This window comes from Equus caballus, chromosome 25, assembly GCF_041296265.1.
Source record: "Equus caballus isolate H_3958 breed thoroughbred chromosome 25, TB-T2T, whole genome shotgun sequence".
NCBI classification, from domain to species: Eukaryota; Metazoa; Chordata; class Mammalia; order Perissodactyla; family Equidae; genus Equus; species Equus caballus.
In genome coordinates this window covers 25,770,747-25,792,300 of record NC_091708.1, presented here as the reverse complement: position 1 = coordinate 25,792,300, position 21,554 = coordinate 25,770,747, and the positions used below count along the sequence as shown (strand labels likewise).

The window sequence follows — 21,554 nt, the reverse complement described above, 5'->3', positions numbered from 1 at the left end:
TCTTGCAGCTACACCCATAGGGCCACATTTTGGAGAAATCTACATGCAGCTTCCTCAGTACCAACTACCAGGCAGACAACTCTGAGGGTCTAAAGTGTTACTTGTTCCTGTTCCATCTGTCCTTCATGTCAGAAACATCAAGCCTCGACCTGTATAGTGCAGTCGATAAGAGTAAGGGCTCTGGGATCAGACAGCCTTGGGTTCAAATATGGGTTCTCCCACTTACTGGCTGTGTGATCTTGGTTAGTTTACTTAATTGCTCTGAGTCTTAACTCATACCTGTCTAACTAATATCTGTAAAGCACTTTAATACCCACTGGGTTCTGACTCTACTTCTGAGATCAAAATATTATTTTTATCTATCTGTCCCCTGGACTGATGACATTTGTACTGTTGCAAAATATATCTCCATTATAACTGTTTGCCTTGGTAAGTGGATTCTCACACAATCAGTTGCTTGAACAAACATGACTTTCAACAAGACCTTCTTCCTTTGATTGCCAGATTGTTTCTAAGTTTGTTGAAGCCTTAAGGGCCTTATATGTAAAAGTAGCTGATGCAACTTGACTGTGTTATAACAGTTTGGATTCAGGTGTCAATGCCACGTTTGAAATGTGGGAAGATGATTGTATATTAGCTCTCTGTTCTAGAAAGATTGGTAGATATTTGGGGCCTGGGGGGCTCAGCCCTGGAAGGACTACCTACTCTTAACAAGAATCAGGACGATACTCAGTTGGTTCCACAAAAGAGACGGTCTGCAGGCTGGCTCTTCAGAGCAGCACCAGAGGACTGGGTGTGAACTCAGTCCAAACACAACTGTCATTCTGACAGACTGGCTCATCAGAAGTGCTGTTTGTCCCCTTACAGAAAGGAGGAAGTCCGTTCTCTTGGGGCCCATAGGCTGGCAGAACAACCCAACTCTCACCCTTCCTCCACAAAACCTTTACTTCCCAGAAGACCCTCTCTTTCCCTCTCCACTGGACCGGAGACTATTACAGCTTGTGTTCTGTAGGGAAAGCTCTGCTCGTCTGGAGGGAAAAAATTCTGGCTTCGCACCTGGAATTGGGTGGTCAGTCTATAATTGAATCAAATCACATTTTATTTTTTCTCCTTTTATTCCTGTTCCTCATTATTACTGGCTTCTCTGTTTTCCTATATAATTTTTTTTTTTTACTTTCTACCTTATAATTAGATTGTTTTCAAATCATCCTCGCACTGGCCAGGAGTTTCTTGAGGACACAGCCCCTATCCTTCATATTTCTTTAGCCCTCAAAGTGCCTGGTACAGGCCTAGTGTAGAGTAGGCATTTAATAATGGTAGCTGAATTTGGTTGAATCATTATTTTTCAAAACTCCTTCAGTAGGATCATCGCATAAAGCAACGTACTACCCCACAGACAAAATTACTCTACAGTCAAATGCTGTACCTTGCATCTCTTGCATTACACAATAGACATTTTCCCCATCGATGGGTGGCCAAGTTGACTTTCGTACACTGAATCCTTATTTCACGTACTTACACCATCATCTGGGAGAAGCTAAGATCAGTGCTTACTTTTTATTTTAATTTATTTTTGAGTCATCTTTCCCCATCTCTACCTCCTCCCATCCCCCCCAATGTAAAAGTGGATAATTCATTCACCTGTGATACTTATGGATCATCCACAAGTTGTGGGAGTGTTTTCAGATCAGCAATCCACAGCTCCTGCCACAAATATTTAAATGCAGTACAAGAGCATTGTTTAAGGGAATCCTATGGTAAAACCAAGCACCATTCCTGATTGATTTAACGTTCATTCAGCTTTTATTTTTCTATTTTTATTTTTTTCTTGGTCAGGTGGCATTTTAATAGGCTTGAAATAAAACACCTGTCTTTCGAGAGTATCAAGAGCCATATGTGGGCCATCGCAGAAAGCAGAGGCACAGCACTTGGGGCCTTGGGGGAAGCAACAGGCTAAGCAGGAGGTCAGCGATGGCTGAAGAATCCTTGAGGATGGTTATATTTAAACGGCTTCATCCTCCTGGGACCCCTGAAAAGCCAGAGACACATCTTCTCCTGGGGAAATTCCTTGGGCCCCTCAACACTATTGTCATGGTTCTCCGTCTCCAAGTAGATGTCCAGCAGCATGCATTGGTGCTGCAGCTGATTGGTCAAGAACTGTTGGCTGGGCCGGAGGCCACACAGCTTCTTGTAGTACATGGTGACCTCACTCTCCATTGCCCGAATATTGTCATCCTTGCTGTTGGTTTCCTCCCCTTTCCAGCTGAGACAGATCTGGATAATGGGTGGGATGGAGGAGTAGCCAGGATTCAGCACCACAGTAGGCTGGAGTTGGCTGCGCCTCTTTCCACAAGAGCCATGTAGCAGAGATTGGTGTCTCCAGCCAGTCCCACCTCCACAATGTCTTTCATGAAATGCACCTCCACGTAATCTCGATGGGTAATCGTCACCCACTTCACCAGGTGAGAGACAATCTTTGCAGGGAAAAGGGATTGGCAATCACTGGTAACTGGGACAATGCCATGTTCCAAGGATGCAAATTGTTTGTGGAGGCTCAGGAGAGACTGCACCCTGGTCTTCAGCAGCTTCATGGTGGTCTCCAAGTGGCTGGTGCTCAGTGAGTGGTCAGCAGTCACTGTGTGCAGGAGCCATTCTTTTGGGAAGTGGAGGCCACCGAGCTTCTGTACCCACAAATAGACGAGACCTAGGTTAAGTACGTAGTCTCTCAAAGTCAGGATGCCAACTTTGCCAAACTGATACTGATTGGCTAGATTCCGAGTTTTCTTTCCATGATCCCCAGGACGCAAACAGCTCAGGACTGAGTCAGGAGACAGCAAGTCACCTGCACTGATGGGGGTGATCAGATCCGTGGCGGTAGTCACTTTAGCTTTGACCGTCATGATGTTGAGGTTCATGAGGTAGTAGAAAGTCAGGTGAAGCACACTGTCATCTTGGGAGACCTCAGGAGGCTTAAAAAGAGCCTTGGCTTCATCCACACTGCCTTCAATCACCATAGACAATGTCTTATCACAGTCCTACCCACATGCAGTGGCCTGGACAAGGAGGACGTAGAGGGGAGGCGGCAGGTGTCTGGCTGTCTCATATTGCTTGTGAACCTGGTCGAAAGGCATGAACAGGTACCCTTGCACTGGGAGGGAAGCCTGCATGAGGCGAGGCTGGAGGCTGCTCCGGTACTCCTCCTTCACCTCGCTCTCCTTGAAGATCTTCTCCTTGTTGGCCAAGCACTCTCGGCACATCTCCACTAGGCTTTTTCACTGCTCCAGGCCCCAGTCCAGGCGTGCGAGGGTTTGCTGGTGAGGGTCTTCCATGGTGACTTCAGCCTTGCTGATATCTGGAGGAGCCTCCTTATAAAACTCCTCTAAATCGACCAGATCAATTTCTTCATGCTTTGACTTAAACTCCAGACACTTGACGATCTCTTCTGCAGGTGCATCGCCTCATACAACAGGTTCTGGAGCTGCAGGTGATAGGCATCTACTTTCTGCTTGGCCTCGTGGGTCTGATCTCTCCCTTTCTTCAACCTGTTGTGGGCTAATCTGTGAAGCTTCTTCAGGCTCATGAAATGCACACAGCCCTGGATCCTCCGATCTTCTATCTCAACTGCCACATGCTTGCCTCCCCGGCTCTTCAGGTCCTGAATCTTAGCCATGAGCTTCTGCAGCTCCCGGCAGGTGTACTTGTACAGCTCATAGTCTCTGCCAGGGTCCCACAGGCCCACCTCAGCCTCCTCACTGTAGTATTTACCTTCCTGCTCAGTCAGAATGATTGCGCTTCCCTTCAGCTGGGGCTCCATCACTTCGGATCACTTTGGGCTTCCGTTTGTTGCTTGATTCTGATGATGTGGTTCTTAGATGAGGTCAGGAAGAAACAGCAGAGACGTCAGGGGTTGTTGTGGACAGTAACACAGGAGGCACTCCACTGGGGAAGGTGATAGAGATGATCTGGCCTTAGGTGGCACGTGGGTGATCTTAATGTTGAACACCGCATGGGGCCCAGGACCTCTCAGCTTTTATTTTTGCCTGGGTTTTCTTTCATCAAGTCCCTCGATGGACTGCGTCACATCTCTTGGGTATTTCTGCAGCCTTGATCTTACTGTTTCAGTGTTTACAGGCTGTCCTGGCTATGTTCATGCTGACCACCAAAACTGTGGTAGATTTGAAATGGAAGTGAATAATCAGAGTGGGGAATGGTCAGCTCAGATCTTAGTAGATAAGATCATCCTCAACATTGGTTTCTGATCATTGACTTCAGTTCCATGCTCTCTTTCTACTCCTGTGACCCAATAAATATGTATTAGTAGGTCACTACCCAAAAGTAATATTTCTGTTTACAACAGGATTTTCTATAAGGTTCCTGCTAATAGCAAGAATCCCTAGTGCTTTTAAGAGAGTGTTTAGTGCACGATCATTCGAAACATGACCCTGTGTATCAGGTGCTATAGTAGGTACAGGGGTAAACAAGAAAGACATCTCCACCAGAAGCAGAAAGTTACAATATGGTGCTATGATCTAAGAGTGCAGAGTTAGCCGTGGTGGTAGGATGGCTAGAGATGGTGTGTGCAGCAGTGGTGGCTGACTCTCTCCTCAGCATCATAGCCCAGGGAGAGCAGGGTTCATTTTGAAAACCCGGTTGCTCATAGGCTGCCATCTATTCTTGGAAAGAATCAAATGGAGTGAATAAAGTGTGCAGCCTTTGCCACCATTTATCAAGCTCAGTTCCTCCATCTCAGGGGCAGGAAAACCTATAGCCAGCCCATGATGGCTAAAGTTATATAGGCCTCAAGATACAAATGACTAGATACCGGTTGAATAGGAACTAGGAATGAGCGCCCAGGGGCTGGGATGACTTTTTAGAGCAGGTCACAGATAGAATGCCACAGCTCCTATGGTCACTGCCTTGTGCACAGCTCCTCCCCTGACACTAGCTACCTTCTGTTGTAGGGGGTGCAGGAGTGGGCCAGTAGCACAAGGCAGAAATAAGCCATGGCTTTTAACAAGTCCCAGCTGGGAGCATAGGAGCCTAACTTATAGGATTCCTCTCACCCGGAATCCTCTTCCCCCACACTCTCCATATATCCATACCCTCCTGAACTTTCGAGACCTTCCACAACTCCCACCTTCTCCAGTAACAATTCTCTGATCCCACCAGCTCAGTGTGTGCCAGACACCATGCTGAGGGTTCTACGCACATCATCCCATTGAATCCCTACAGCAATCTATAGGCGGATCTTCCCCCATTAAGAGGAAGTGAAGACTCAGAGAGGCTAAATCGGTCCTCACGGCTTCAAAATGGCGGAGATAGGAATGAAGCCCAGGTCTACATACTCCAAGGCCTGTGTTCTTAAGCACTTTCTACATGACGCCACCTCCCTAGCATCACCCCCTTTCTGACCTACAGTGGTCTGGTCTTGGTCCCACTCAGGTGGATTATTTCATATGCCTGTAGAATTAAGTTTTTATTGAGGATATGAAGCATTTCTCCACCTTCATTGAAAGTTGCTTGAAGGAAGGGATGACATCTTGTATTTACCCATTTCTCTAATGGGGCCTATGGTATAGTGAGGTACACATAGTGATTGAACAGTTGTTCATTCATTGTGGGGAAAGGAAAGGCTGCACGGGTTGAGTTCAGAGGATACAGAAAAAGAGTTAAAATGTACTGAATATCAGACACCATACTTTAAAGACATTATTTTATTCAACGCTATTTTAATCAACTCTGTTTTAACACTTTGTGATATCTACCAAAGACATTATCTTTGGTAGAGACAGTTTCTTCGTTTCTGAGCCTAGTAAAAGTGGAGTAACTCACCTAATTCTGTACATGATGTGAGCGGTGGAACACAGATTCCCCACACATTCCATTTCCTGGTTATACTCCATTCTTGCTACACATTATTGGCTTTCTGGTTGCAAGCCAGATTCACAGTTAAGTCTGCTTTCAAAAGGCAGCCCTTTACAGAATCCACCATTTTTCTTGAGTATGTGTTGTGAGAAATTGAAAGTCACTAAGTAGATCTAAAAGATATGGGACTGCCAAGTTTCAAAAGGGCAGGAACAATCCTTGGCCTCACACCAGGGAATGACGGACCACTTCATGGAGTGGGAGGAGGAAAGATGGTGCCCCGGGGACAAATATCTGGACCCAGAATGGATATAAAGAGAGAGGAGCTGGGGAGTGGAGCCACCATCAGGGAAAGACTCACTCCCGGTGACTATAGAGGAGTCAGTGCTGTCCCCGGCCAGGATGAAGCTGCTGTTGCTGTGTCTGGGGCTGATTCTTGTCTGTGCCCAACAGGAAGAAAACAGTGATGTTCCACTAAGAAACTTTGATATTTCAAAGGTAAAGTCGGTAGAGCAGAGTGACTTTTGACTGTGGGGGGCAGTCTGGAGGATTCTGAAGCAAGGTGGCACTGCTGGAGGGCAGGAGTTGTTCGACATATTAGACAAAAGGAGTGGCTGCAGACCTTGAACTAAGAGAATTGTACCATGTTAAAGAATGACAATAGGGCCAGCCCCGTGGATGAGTGGTTAAGTTGGCATGCTCTGCTTCAGTGGCCCAGGGTTTCACCAGTTCAGATCACAGGCACGGTCCTAGCACCGCTCATCAAGCCATGCTGAGGCAGCATCCCACGTAGCACAACCAGAAGGACCTACTGCTAGGATATAAAACTATATACTGGAGGCTTTGGGGAGAAGAAGAAGAAGGGGGGGAGAAAAAGAAGAAGATTGGCAACAGATATTAGGTCAGGTGCCAATCTTTAAAAAAAAAAAAAAGAATGACAACACTTCGGGACTTCCATTCTCACGGGAAAGAGCCCTAGATGTGGTGCTAATTGACCTGAGTTCTAATTCCAACTTCACATCAGCATTATGAGTCCTGGCCCACAGGACCGAGTTCAAGAAGACAAGTGTTCGTGTGGTATCCCCTCCCCTCTTTTCTTACCCAATCATTTCACCGATGTACTGCAGATTTCAGGAGAGTGGTATTCCATTTTCGTGGCCTCAGACATCAAGGAAAAGGTGGAAGAAGATGGTAGCATGAGGATTTTTGTGGAAAACATCCAGCCCTTGGACAACTCTTCTCTGTACTTTAAATTTCAAAGAAAGTAAGTATGGCCTTTTTTACTTGGGAGAGGAAAAATAGAAGGCTGAGTATGGTCTTGGACCTCTATACACACACACACACACACACACACACACACACATGCATTCTGGGCCAATATCCCAAATCAGAGTCCCTCATCTGGCACTGATCTAGGGCTTGATGAACCTGGGGCTTTTCTAGATTCAGAGATAAGGACTGGTGACAAGAATAAACTTAAATGGCAGTAAAGGAGGTAAGGAGTAAAGAGGTATCAGAATCATCAACAGTGTGGCCCAATTGCATAGATTAAGAGCATAGCATGTGTGATCAACAGCCTATCTACCTCTTGAATCTCACTTACTAGTTGTGTGACCAAGAAAACTCATCTCTTTCCACCTCCAATTTTCCCTTGGATAAAAGAGGATGATAATGATTCTCTCTCATGGTTTTTTGTGAAGACCAAGTGAGGTAATGTTTATTTATCTGAGAGGCTGGCACGTGGTGAGCACTCAGCCAGTTATCAAGACAAGTAGCTGTAATAACAGTAATAGTGGGACGTAATGGTAGAGTAACAGGGGTAGGAGTAGTTGAGTCATTCTCAAAGTATCAAATAGAGTGAATGATGGAAATAAAAGCTCTTTGAAAACTGCACAAAAAAATGTTAAACAGTTAAGTGGAATAAGAAACTCAAGTTATGGGTAGAGTGTGAGGGACCTGCCACATCAATCTCCTGGGCATCAGTTCATTGTGTTTTACAGGGGAAATGAAGAGTGTAGTGGATTTTCTTTGGTTGCTGACAAAACAGAAGAGGATGCTATATATAGTGTTATCTGTAAGTATACAAAACATGTCTTCCTAAAGTCTACTTTCAACTGCAACTAAACTCTAATATCTTCAAGATCTTGCTCAATTACTAATCAATGCTTATTTAGGTAATGTAATGGAGGCCATCTAATAGCTAGTATTCTGAATTTGGGAGATCGTTATGCATAAAAGCCAATGCCTGGCACATAATACCATCAGATAAAGAAGGCAATTGGTCATATGTACCTCCTGCAACAAAAGAGAATTGGCAAAAAAAAAACAAAAGTAAATTGGCAGGACAGCTTCTCCTTCCCCGCCCACTTTCTGATGACACCTGGTGGCCATTGCCACAGCACACTGCTCAGGATATTGCACTGGGTGTATCATGCCAGAGGGACTTAGAGAGAGGACAGAGACACACTGTTGACACAGATGGCCAAGAGAGCTAGCTGAGTCTCAGGGAACATGACAGAGGGTGAGTTACCACTGCAGCTGAAGTTTTCTACCATAGTAGTCTATCTACCAGTATCCCTTAGAAGTTGCCTCTTGAAGCCCAGGGAGATGCAAATGGAAGGCATTAGCTATCACTGTCTTCCTCTTCCAGGATATGCACTTGCATTTGGTTAGTGGGAGAGAATAAGTAAAGCATTTTATTGGCTTCCCATGGACCAAAGAAGTTCTGAGCTGTGTTCTGTTTCCTCCACAGATGATGGATACAATGTATTTCGCATAAATGAATTTGTCAATTCTGACTATATTATTATTCAGCTGGTGAATTTCCGCAAGAACAGACCATACCAAAAGTTGGACTTCTTTGGTAGAGTATTTTCATGCTGACACTCATCTTGGGGTGGGGAGAGAGGGGAAGGGAGGAAGCCTGGAGAGAAAGTGGTCCTCCCAATCTTATCCTGGGATGTCTCTCCTCCTCTGAAGACAAATGCTCACCTTTGGTAAGCCCTCAGGTTCAGTGATGGGAAGATGATGAAATCTCTTATCATGCCAGAAGGAGATTCTAAAGATGTCAAATTCAAGACAGGTTATATCCCATCCCCAAGACTCCGCCTAAGCACCCAATCAGTGCCATCCATCCTCCCATCCATCTGGAGCCCCATGCCCCTCATGAGCCTCAGTGACAAATATACAGGACACAGTAGTTACTGTCACTCTTCCTACAGCCCGAGAACCAGATGTGAGTCCAGAACTCAAGGAAGAGTTTGTGAAAATTGCCCAAAGACAAGGAATTTTTGAGGAAAAGATATTTGACCTGACCCAAACTGGTAAGTTCAGCTATCTCTGGTTTTCTCTTCCTAAATTCCATTTTACTGAAAGGAGAAATCGAAGAGAAAGGGACCTTTAATCAGTCCCCTTTGTCCTAACCTGGAGAATCATTTGGTTTCTCTCTGGGAAATAAACTGTGGTTGGTTTGAATGCCCTCTGCTCTGCCTCTACAGATCGCTGTTTTCTGACCCGAGGGAGCGAAGTGGCCTAGGCCTCCAGGTTGGTGATCTCTGGTGGTGAGGGGGTGGCCAAGGGATCAGTGCCTTCCAAAAGCATTAGGGGGTTATATCTAAAGATTACAATAAAAATAATGTGGTAAGGCAGCTTGTGGAGAGAGCCTGGTTATTTGGAGTTGGAGGACCAGGGTTCAGGATCACTCCTACCATGAGCTTCTGAGCAAATGATCTAAGCAATTAAAAGGGAAACAATGATGTCTACTGACAGATTTCCTGTGTGGATAATAATGCTGGGGACAAGGGCTCAATGATTGACAATGTGCTAACAATCATTACGACAAAGTTTTAAATGGGAAAAGAGTAATAGGGTATAAGTATGACACTCAAATACATTCTGTGTTTGTGGTCCATCTTCCAAGCCCAGAAGGGCATCTCACCCTCCAATTTGTGGTAAAAATGCCTTCCTTTGATCTCTGCATGGCCTTAACTTCTAATCTGAGAATAGAGCTGTCTCTCCTTCCAGTTGTCTTCTGATCTGGAAAATAGACTCTGAGTTTCCTCATCTGCTTCCTGCCTCAGATTTACTGTGGGGCTTCATTCAGGCAACATATGTGGAAGCCTTAGCCACTATAGCTTGCACAAAGTCAGCACTTAATCAAAGGTAGCTATGGCTTTGGACATTATTTTTCAATTTATCAAAAATTCTTCAAAACTTCTAATGCTAAAGATGACTGAAAAGAGCTTGGGATCCTTCATTACTTCCATTCTTTGTTTCATAGACTCAGTTGAGGGAAGGTTAAGATGGGATTAGCAATAGAAAAAGAAGTTACTTACTCAATGTCCTCCCTCCCACTATTCTGGCAAATAACATAGATTAGACTGCAAGTTGATATCTGTTTCTTCCCCATTTTTCTCTGTAATATAAAGTTTCTTTGCCTTCATTTCAATCCAAGACGTGCTTAATACATTTCTGTGTTTTCTTTCTCATCGGCTTATGTAGCTGAGTGAGAGTGAATACTTCCTCACCTGGGCTCCAGGATCTTCCTTCCATGATCCCCATGACATCTTGTGACAAGTTCTGTCACCTGATTTCCATCACTATCGCACGTGAAGGCATTATCTCTGCATCTTCCGGATCTTCCCTAATTGTTTAGGAAGACTCCTCAACTCACCAAGAATCAAGGTTTTTCCCAAATTCCCCACTCTCTCTGCCATGCCCAGAACTCGACCATGCTGAGACCTTCCTCTACCTGATCAATAAATGATTAGCCTTGCAGTCATGTGACTTGTCTTTGTGTGTGTGAGAGATGTGGGGCCGACAGCAAGCGAATGAGGGGACTTCCTTGGCCCTGTACCCATAATCCTCCTCCAGCTTCTCAGAATCTTCCCTGAGTTTCAGGATTCTCCCTCCTCCACACTAATTCTCTGTCCCTGTGAGGGCTGCTTACCCTTTGATGTGCCTATTTCTTAGTGAGCTGCTGAGACAAACTATAAGACTTGTCCTATAATTTGCCCCATCCTACAATTCTCTTTTTCAATGAATTACTGAGAGACAGATGCCACTGAGGCTGATACCACCTGGACATGTTTCAGAGCATGCCTCCACATCCCAGCTTCTCTGTGTCATCCATCCTATGAGATGGCCCGTGTCCTTTCATACTCTTGGGAAACCTCCTTCAACCACTGCTGTTACCTACGGTGAACATATTCAGTGAGATTCCATGACATGTGAGCAATACCTATCCTCAGCAACCTGTACTTGGTACAGTCAGGAGGCATCAAGCAGGCTAAATGTTATTAACTTCTCCTTTGGAAGGCTTGCAGTCTTTGGAGAAAGGAAAATTAAAGATCGTGCTCCACTTATCATCCTTTCCCAAGACTGTAAATGTTACACACGGGTGTTGGGGCAAAACAAGACATGGGCGGGGTGCAAAATAATGCAGAAAGAATGACTCAGTCATTATGGACATAAGGTTATGGAGAGAAGGCTTTCTAGGCATCTGATGCTCCCCATGTCTTACCCCACCTCCAGATTACAAGAATGTTAGGTTCAGGCTTATGGCTCCTGACTTAACCACTTGGTCTGGTTTGCTGAAATATGGCAAAAGGCTATGCAGAAAATCAATCAGTCATATTGGAATCTTTCATTTACAAATATTGGCATTTAAGGGTCAGAACAGCTGATACCCAGAAGGGCATGGCCTAGCATTTCCTTGATATAGCTGAGAACGTTAACTACAATAGCAAGCAATGCAATGAGGGCCACATTGATGGAGAAAATGGCTGGGTAGTACCACAGGTCAGGAAACTGCAGCCCAGAGGGAGGCACAAAAAGACCCTCAGCTGATCCCAGGTCAAGATGGCAGCTTGAGCTCACATTGAATCCTACCCTCCAACTCCAGACGTTTTAAGCAAATGAGGCATGAAATGTTAAGAACACTCAACAGTAAGGAGTGAAAAGGTTTGTAGATCAAAGACAGAGTGGTTCTTTCCAGAAGAAAAGAAAGAAAGAAAACAGATGGGAATGATGTGGGTAAACACGCCAGAGCAGCACTGTCTTCTGGGTTCTGAGTACAGATCTGGGTCACACGTGCAGGGTTGGAGGCAAGCGTCACAACGGCCAGGTGGGGATGCAGCTGAAAATGCATACCTCTGAGAAGCAGGGGCTGAGTGAGAATGAACTTAAAGACAGCCTCTCTCCCCCACCTGGGGTCTCAGAAAGAAGCTGACTGCCTGTGGCCCACAAACGAGGTACCACCCCCGACTTGAGAAAGAAAAACAGCAGCCACTGCTATCCTGGAACTGGCCTGACTCTCATAGCTAGGCTTCCATGTTATCACAGGCTGGCCTGATGCTCACGGCTAGGCCACATTGTTTTGCTGGGTGGAAACAATCTCATAAAACATCAACATCACACAAAGTCACTCCAAGATCATTGTGCAATCTACAAACATGCCCCTCTCTCTGCTAGAATGAGTGACTGCTACTTCTTTACTGATTACAGCTTTATCCTCATGCTTATCTCCACTCCCTATAGACAAGATTTATTGGGACATCCAATCACAGACTGGCCCCTGCTTTCCAATAGCACCCAATCTACAGCTTCCTTAGATCCTCCCCAAATCCTATAGTAGGTTCTTCCTAACACTCTCTCACTGAGATACCCATGGTTCCTAATGGTGAGCATTCTTCCTAGCTGTGATAATAACCCAGCTTATTCAACTACAGAGATGTCGCTGGTGGTCTTTGGTGAAAGAGTATTAAGATTTTTAGGACTAGAACACAAGCCCACTCTGGGCATGTGCTGCCTGGAATTCTGGGAAGCACCAAACTAAACCACAAATGCAGGGCCTGGTTCAATGCTATGCATTCTGTAGCGGCTGGGACACAAGATGCCTCCAGGGATCTTGGTCTGAGCAACTGGAAAGATGGAATTGCCATTTACTCCAGTCAGCTGGAAGACCCAGCTTAGTGGGAAAAGACAAATATCTCAGTTCTGGACATTTCATTAGTTTATCTAGCTAGGCTGCTATAAAAAAAGAGACCCAACCATAATCCAGTATGGTTTAATGAAGACAGAATTAATTTTGCTCTCCTAGGAATAATCTGAAGTAAGTGTTCCAAGTTGGCTGGCAGCTCTGTCCCATGTAGTCATTCAGGAGCCCTGTTCTTTCTATCTTGTTTCTCCACCAACCCTAGGACATTGTCCTCACCTGCGTGGTTAAAGCGGAGATGCAAGAAGTAAGGGAAAAGAGAATGTGATGGAGGAGTGGTCGTATGCCCACTGTCCTCTGTGGCCCCTGGCTCTGTGAGGTTCTTCCTTGTCACTTATCCCCCATGGCCACATCCATTTCCTGCTTGTGCAGGTTTGGAGAGACTATTTTGAGGATTAAAGAGTCACATGCTGTTGCTATAGGCCTGATCTAAATGTCTTTTGGCCATGCAAATTCCTCAAAAACTTGATAGGTTTTGGCTGTATTTGCCTCTTGACTTCTCCATGTGCAGATAATCAGATCCCAAAAATCTTATCTGGACATAGAGATAAGCTTGGAAACTCTGGTGTTTTTCTAGATTGGGCTTTATGCCCTGCCCAGCCCATCTGCTTTTCTCAATTTGATGATGGCTACTTTGAAGCCATCTAAAACAATAGATCTGGGTGGGGTGAGCCCTTAATCCCTTCTTTGCCAGCAGGCTCACAACCTTTCATGACAGCAGCATTCTCTCCGAAGACCAGACTTCCACTTCACGGCTACTACTTACAACTGCTTCTCTTGGGGTAAAGAAGCAGTGACCCTCACTCAACTTAGAGTGAGGCTTCAGGCAGAGGGGGCCTCCCTTTTCAAAGCTGTGCTACTTTCTCTCTCTGCTTGCAGCCTGGCTGGCTGTAGCCTTGGTTCCTCCCTCTTGCAAGTTTTGCTGAAAGCAGCAAGAAGTCCTGCACATGATACCAATATTCCAACACCTTGAATCTTTTCTATTTCTTCCCCTAGCTACAGCCTTTGTCAGCACATGGTCTGTTTTCCAAGGTACAGCAGGAACCATTTGACCAAATGTTTTCCCAACATGTAATGAGAGTTACCAGCTTTCCAGGCTGTGACAGCTGAAGCCTTGATGCCCAACACCAGCCTTCCAGTAAACTGACCACATCTTTTAGGTTCTCTCAGTTGCCTCAGCTAGCAAATCTTCACCATACCCCGTATACTTTGAACTGCCTTGGGTAATTAAAGTCATGATAAGGGCAGACATTGCAGTCATTATTGAAGATCCAGGTCAGTTAAAGGGCTTAAAACCTTTCGGGGAATCACTTCCTTCTCAGGTGCTAGGCTCCTGTAACAGGGCCATATGATCAACTCCCCAACTCTTTGGGACTTGGATCTGTATTTTCTCTTGTTCCTAGCTTATTGAGGCCCCTAACTTTGATAGCGTGACCCTCCCTAGTGGGAGAACAGGGCATTCTGATTCCTACAGAAAGGAATGCTTCAGTATCTTTGACCCTATTTCATAGGTCAAGAGCTCCAGAAACATTTTGGTGTCTCCTTTTCCTGATACTCCTTTTATGCCACACTTTTTTTTTTTTTTTTTTTTGGAAATGTTTCCCTCTTTGGCATTCAGCACCGAGAATGTGGCTCCAGTATCCAGCAAGAACTTTAACATGTTTTCCTCCTACTGCGGAGGTCACCCAGGACTCCTAGGGCCAACTGGGGAGCCCCACGGCCCTGTCACATCTCATCTTTAGTCAAGGGAAGGTGCCATGGCTTGGTCTGTTCAACCCCTTCCCTCTCTGGGTATGCTTGGGACAGTCCTGCCACTAATGCCCTTCCTGTCCCTCAGTGGGAGCTGGTGTCACTCACCCATGGCATCTTCTACTCTTCCTTGGGTTACCTTGAGCAGACTGGAGAGCCACATCTAACAGGGTGGCTTGCCTTTTCACCTTGTCTTCTTTTTCGTGATCATCAGGGATCATTGGGATTCCACCCATGGTCAATCCTTGGCATAGCCTGTTAACTAGGCCTGTGAATGACTGATCCTGGGTCATATTCATTATCTGCTTGTTCTCTAGCTTTTAAGAGAACGTCTGACTTTTCCTTGGCCATAAGGAGTGTAGTTAGCAGGCTTTGAGTATCTGCTCAGGTTGGATTATGAGCGGCAGATTTGTGAATTCCTCTGCGTCAGCTCTCAATCCTTTAGTGTGTGCCTTCCAATTATACAAATCAAAGGTGGAAAAGGGGATGCACACATGAATAAGTTTCCCCTCACTGTCACGTACCTGTCTGAGGGGATATATCCCAGGTGTGTAACTGGTTCCTAATCTAGTTGTACTATCTTCAAGAGGAGGGTGAGGGGTCTTTGGTTGTTGGAGCCTAGATTCCACCTTTAACTCTTCAGTAAGACATAGTGCCATGAAGTTCTGGATATAAGGGATTTCTTCCCATTTCTCAGTTCTTTTGCAAAATAGATCTAATCATAGTATGGTATTAACATTTAGGGTCTCATTTTCTTGCCATTTTTCCCCATCCTCCAGTGAATATTATAGCCAGGCTGTGTTACCTGCTCTCGGGTCAATGGGGAATACCCAAAGGCCTTCCAATTCTGGAGGATGTAGCCCAACAGACTATCCTCTGGGATGGAGCTTGCTCTCCCCATATTCTAGTATCTTCTTATCACCTGTTTTCAACCGCCCAGGAGCAACTTATAATGGTTAGTGGTGATGCAGATGCCACAAGGTTGTGCCCAGAGGAGGTTTAGCACCTTGATAGCCCAAAACTAGGCTCAGGCCAAGTTTCCTCAGGCCAAGTTTGGCTCTGGCCAAACTAAATCTTTAAATAGAAAATAACACTGGTGGACCCTGACAGGGAGGGCCAGAAAAAAAAGAGACCTAGGAGTCCAGAAAGGCCAGACTGTAGAAAAACCAGATTGATGTCGAGCATCCTCAACAAAAACAAACAAACAAAAACAGACTCAACAACTCCAGAGGGGGTTTAACCTCATCTAAGGAGACCCCGCCTCTGGTTATAAGCACAACACAAAGACAGATTCTGCTGCAAAGAGCACCACAGAATAATATTCCAAATGCAGGCTAGTGTGAATTAGGATTACTCAGTAGATCATATATGCCGCACTTCCTTCCAAGAGTTAAAAATACACGTAAGGAAACTCTACTTGTATATGGAAAATACAGTTATGAAGCTCTATTCTTGGCATCCAGCTGGACAGGAGAAATGGGTCCTGTATTAGTTTCCTGTTTCTGCTGTAACAAATCACCATAAATTTAGTGGCTAAATAGCACAAGTTTATAATATTATAGTTTTGGAGGTGAAAAGTCTGACATGGGGCTCACTGGGCCAAAACCAAGAGAGCCCTGTGTCTGTCATTTTGTTCAGATCATCTTCTAAGTCCTTTCTTAGAATTTTAAAGTTTTCTCCTTGGTAATTTTCTTGTGTATTACTTTCTTAGTTGTTGATTCCTATATACTTTCAGTTTTTTTGTGTTTTGTTTTTTTCAACCGTTAATTATCGCTATTACTTTTTACTGGTTCAGTCGTCCCTCGGTATCTATGGGGGATTGATTCCAGGACCCCCGACAGATACCAAAATCCACAGATGCTCAAGTCTCTTATATAACATGGCCTAGCACAATGAATATGCCAGCCCTCCATATCTGTGAATTTCACATCCGCAAATTCAAATTAATTCCTCCACATCTGCAAAATTTTGATTTATGGTTGGCTGAGTCCACTAATGCGAAACCTACAGATACAGCGGGTGGACTACATAAAGAAATGCTATTGATTTTTGTAAGTTGATCTATCTAGCAAGCTTGATGAAATTTTTTATTCACTGTAATAAAATTAGCTCTAATACTTCATGGATTCTGTTAGTTTTATAGGTATATGGTCATATTATCTGCAAGTAATGTCAATGTATCTCTTCTAATCCTTATACTTCTCTCTCTTTTTTCTTCTCTTCTTATAGTTTTAGCCAGAACCTCCAGGAATACTTTAAACATTGAAATTGTAGGGGAGGAAGAGATATCCTCTACCCTCTGGGTCCTTCTGGCTGGGCTATAAACTAAACTCACATGAGACAGAATAACAGGAGAAAATCAAACAGAGCTTTATAACATGTATGCATGGGAGACACTGAAAAACTGAGAAACTCACCAAAATGGCTGAGACCGTTCCCTTAAATACTATCTTCAGCTAAAGACAAAGGAGGGTGTTGGAGGTAGTGGTTTGGGGCTTCAAAGGGGAGGAAGGCAATTCACATGGAAATGGAAAAGCAAATGTTCGATAAACAGAACTTTGATAAGAGTGGGTTTAGCAAGGATCCTCCCAGGCTACGGGTACCGGAGTAATCTGTGGTGATGACTCAGGACAGGCCTTATCTTAAATTTCTTTTAGGCAGTTGGGGGAAGGTCAAAGTTTCTTTCAGAGTCTTTTGTTCTTAAAAATAATCAAGGCAAGGCAAAGAGACATATTTGGGGTGGCCAATTTTGATCCCCCACAAAACCATATTTTCTATACCAGGAGTGGGCAAACGATGGCCAAGTATAGCTAAATCCCGCCCATGGCCTATTTTTGTACTGCCTATGAGACAAGAACATTTGCAATCAATGTGATATTAGGAACACTAATGTTCAACTCCAATTCAGCAAAATGTTATTCAAAAAAAGAATTCCATTCTTCTAATAAACCTGGATTCCCACAAAAAGAATCATACTCAATATTATATTTTGAATTTCACCAAAAAATATGGAAATGTGTCTTCCCTATTACTATATTAGTACCTACATAACATCTTCAATTTTGCCTCTTGGCCAAAGCCTAAAATATTTACTACCTGGCCATTTAGAGAAAAAGTTTGCTGACCCACTTTTCTACACTATGGCCTTACCCCTGACTGCTATTTGCTATCGTTATTTGTGCTACATTTTCCTCCAAAGAAACAAGTTTGTCAAATTGAGCCCTTCAGAGTGCCTTCAATAAAATGGGCATTAAATTATATGATTGAGGGATTAAGGAGATATTTTAAGTTGTGCTGTTACTGCTCCCCTTTAAATATCAAGAATAACTTAAACTCAAATGGAGGACATGCAGATAAATGTCAAACTTTTGGAGTAAATATCAAACCAGGACACCCTGAGGTTATTTGAGGTTTCAAGGACAACACCGAAGATTCCAGATCTCTGTTCTTGGCTTAGAGGATTTTGTCACTTGATTCTCTTGTCCCAGGACAGAACTTGACTTAAAACTGTCTGCTCTGGGAAGCAGGCTGGTCAAAATATGAGCTGTTGTTCTTAAAAACATTTCTTAAATATAGTATTCTTAAATAACATTTCAGAAACATTGTTCTATTGGTTTCAAAAAGTTGATGATGGATCTGTTTGGTTATTAGAATAATGGACAATTACTGGCTAACCACTTGGTAAAGAAAGAGAGAGAACTGGAGTGCCAGGTTGTTCAGGAGAGCCTGGCCCCCGAAATAGGACCTGGTCAGCAGCACTGACAGCCAGTGCCCAGCTGCCAGGATTATTCCCACAACCTAACACAACTACCTGCATCGTCCCCTGTTTCCGTTAAATCTGAATTAGTTATGCACACAATTTTCCTCAAACACCCCATGAGCAATACCAGCTCTGTACCCTTGTCCTTACTTCTCCCTTTGTCTGAAATACTTATCCCCGGTATCTTCATGGCCCACTTCCTCATGGCCTTCTGGCCCCTATGAGTCACTTCACACAGAGGACTCCTCCGAACCCCAAGTATAAAGTAGCGCTCTTTCTCCACCTTCCTTGACTGGCCCCCCGTATTTATTTGTTTATTGCTTGTCCCCACTCCCTCTAGAATGTAAGTGCAACAAAGTCGTGGAGTTCCTTTTGTTCACTTCAGTATCCAACACCTGAAACACTGCCTAGCCTGACACACACACTCCATGCTCATTGCCTTAGGAAGTGGGCTTCCCTGACCTGCACAGGAAGAGTGAGAGAACCCATCCTCTTTCTCCCTTGTCTTGTCCTAATATTTTCAGGAGGGTGTCTCAGCTCAGACTAAAGAATGTGGGGCCCTTAGGATCTTGCCCATTGGTGGAAGTAGAGAGATGGGGATTCCAAGGAGATTGCCTCCTAAAATCTCTTCATAAAACCCTGGGCTCTTGGAACGGAGGCCTAGTTGTCCCTCACACACAAGAGCAGGCCTAGCAGTCAAGCTTCAGGAGAAGAACAAGGGATCCAGGACCCTTTCTCCCCACCTCCTACAACCCTGGCCAGAGTGATATGCCACTCCCATTTCTGTCAGCCAAAAGGGAGTCTTGAAAGAAGTTGAGATTCAAGAAGCTCCTGACATGACAGGCACAGACTTGACCAGACGGAGGGAGATGGCTGTTTCTAAAACATGGCCCAGTCTTCTGAGTTGAGGCTGGGTGGGCTGAGAGCACCAGAGGTCTCTGTGTACACAGATAAAAATGGAAGACCAGATTTGCAGGGTTCAGAAGAAAAGGAGGGACTGAGTGTGTGGGGAGCTCAGGAGACAGCCTTTAGCTGTGCTTCCTGTTTCCTGTTCCCTCAAATCAGTTTGACTGGTTTGAAGCACAGACTCTTGCAGTAGGTGAGTATATGCGTCTCCACTCAACAAAAATAAAGGGATTACTACCTGAGTGGTCATCTTGTATGATATGTATATTGCTATCCCTCTGCCCCAAACTGACAGCTATGTCCACATCTCCACATTCCTTTAAGACAGGAAAAGCTATGTAGCATGCTTTCCCCATCACTGAGCTGCTGCTCTCTATATTCCTTCACTGTCCTTTTCCATCTCAGATCTAAAGCAAAGAATATGATAAGAATCCATTGATATCATCGCCATCTGTAAAAGAGGGGTAAAAATAATGATAATACCTAAACAATAGATTGTCACAAAGATTAAATTAGGTACTACTGCAAAGCATTTAGAACAGTGCCTGGCACACAGTAAGTACCATCTAAAGTATTTGCTGTCATTATTCTTTGAATACATTTCTTGATTCAGTTTGCTCATAATTTAATTGTTTTTACAACTATCTCCAAAATTGAGATTCATCCATAGTATGATGCATTTTTATGTTTATCGTATGCTTCTTATCATATTTGATTACAATATCATGCTAACTTCATAGAATATATAAGGGAGGTTTCCCCCTGAAAATAATTTAAATACCTTTGGGATGATTTATTCTTTAGAGATTATCATTTAAATTACAGACAATTTCTCCCTAAAACCACTGGGCCATCATCATTGACAACAGGTTTCTTCAGTTTTCTATTTCTCTAGGGCTGTGATATTTGTGTTGTCACCAAAGATTTATCCGTCTCCTAGGCACGTTGCAATTAGACGTGGCCCTGTGACTTGCTTCGATCAGTGAAAAGAGAGCAGAAGTTCCACATGCCCTGGCCATCAGGATCTTTTAAAGCTCCCAGGGGACCCAAAAGTGTAGCCAAAACTGAAAAACACTTATGGAAGGATGGAATGAGTTGGTCATGCCACCCATCGCTAAACTAGACTCTCTAGTACTGGAGCCGCGGAGAGGCGGTGCCTGAAGCGGCCCCAAAAGATGTTGTGCAGATGCCAGGAGGCGGCCGGTGGGAGGTGAAATCGCAGATTGGCCCCTTCACATCCGTCCCGGTGCCCACAGGAGCCCCGGAGAATGGTCAGGTCCCCTCACAGGCGGCCTCGCGAACGCTCGTGGCTCAGGCTTGTCTCCCTGCGGTAAGTAGAGATGCACCCGGTGGGCGGGGACCTCGTGGTGTGCAGATGCGGGAGCCTGGCGCCGCGCTCTGAGGACGTCCGCGGGAAGCCTGGCGCCGCCTGCTGGCCGACCTCGCGCATCGCAGGGCGCTGCTAGGAAAGCCGGGCGTCCCGCCGCCTGGGCTGAGTCTGGCACAAAGAAGCCCCTTTGGGAGGCCTCTTCCAGAAGGCCTGGGGCTTTCGCTGGCTTCCTCGGATTTTCTGCAGGTCCGCGCGGAGCGTGGAGGGGAAGGCAGCTCAAGGGGGCTGTGGGGAGAGGAGGAAGTATGAGGCTTCAGCCGGCCTCGCTGATGGGGAGACTGGTACAGAAGCTTTTTTGTAGAACCTGGGCGTCGGGAGCCCCCAGACCTCTCTGGCCTCCCAGCACCAGCAGGAGTTTCTGTGCTTAGAACTAGGGCCTGCAGAGGCCTTATGTTGGCAGACTTTGCAGCCAGTGGTTGGTTTGTTGTTCTCTGCTGTCTGCAGGTTTATTAGAAGGGGCCCCCAAGTGTGCTCGGGAACCAGGAGCCTTTGCCTGTCAGAGCCCAGAGCCCATCTAGGGATGTCCCGAAGCTGGACCTCAGAACCAGGGTCTTGTGGGGAAGCAGCATCTGGCTGGAAGTGAGTGGGTTGTTCTGGAGTCTTCACTTCACCCAGCCTTTAGGAACTAAGGGAGCACCCCCGTAATAGCCCGGGGCCTCCTCTCTGAAGCCTGTGAGTCAATGCAGTGTGGGGAAGTCATTAGTTCTGTCTTCCAAATAGAGGCATTTCCCACATCACATCAGAAATGAAAGTCATGGTCATGAAAACCAGAGGTTCTGTGTGAAAGTGCTAAGTGGAAAGTTATTTCCTGTTTTTAATAACAGTTTTATTGTGGTATAATTGACAATCAACTGCACATATTTAAAGTATAAAATTTGATAAGTGTTTAC

General features: G+C 45.0%; 1 protein-coding gene and 1 pseudogene across 1 annotated transcript; one reads left to right on the top strand and one right to left on the bottom strand.

Moving 5' to 3' along the window:
• Window positions 1-1,965: 1,965 nt before the first annotated feature.
• LOC100056736 (THO complex subunit 5 homolog) lies at window positions 1,966-5,903 on the bottom strand (annotated as a pseudogene).
• A 271-nt stretch (window positions 5,904-6,174) lies between these two features.
• Window positions 6,175-10,641, top strand: LOC100053653 (major allergen Equ c 1). The gene is made up of 7 exons (XM_001489445.4): window positions 6,175-6,363; window positions 6,993-7,129; window positions 7,866-7,939; window positions 8,618-8,728; window positions 9,087-9,188; window positions 9,363-9,408; window positions 10,366-10,641. The coding sequence occupies exons 1-6, from the start codon at window positions 6,268-6,270 to the stop codon at window positions 9,398-9,400; spliced, it is 558 nt and encodes a 185-aa protein (XP_001489495.1). The 5' UTR covers window positions 6,175-6,267; the 3' UTR covers window positions 9,401-9,408; window positions 10,366-10,641.
• Window positions 10,642-21,554: the final 10,913 nt, after the last annotated feature.

Bases quoted from the DNA above. Each gene is read 5' to 3' on its own strand.
- LOC100053653 (XM_001489445.4), top strand. From the start codon at position 6,268: ATGAAGCTGCTGTTGCTGTGTCTGGGGCTGATTCTTGTCTGTGCCCAA. The intron at 7,130-7,865 runs GTAAGTATGGCC...TGTGTTTTACAG, and splicing joins TACTTTAAATTTCAAAGAAA to GGGAAATGAAGAGTGTAGTG. The intron at 7,940-8,617 runs GTAAGTATACAA...TTTCCTCCACAG, and splicing joins TGCTATATATAGTGTTATCT to ATGATGGATACAATGTATTT.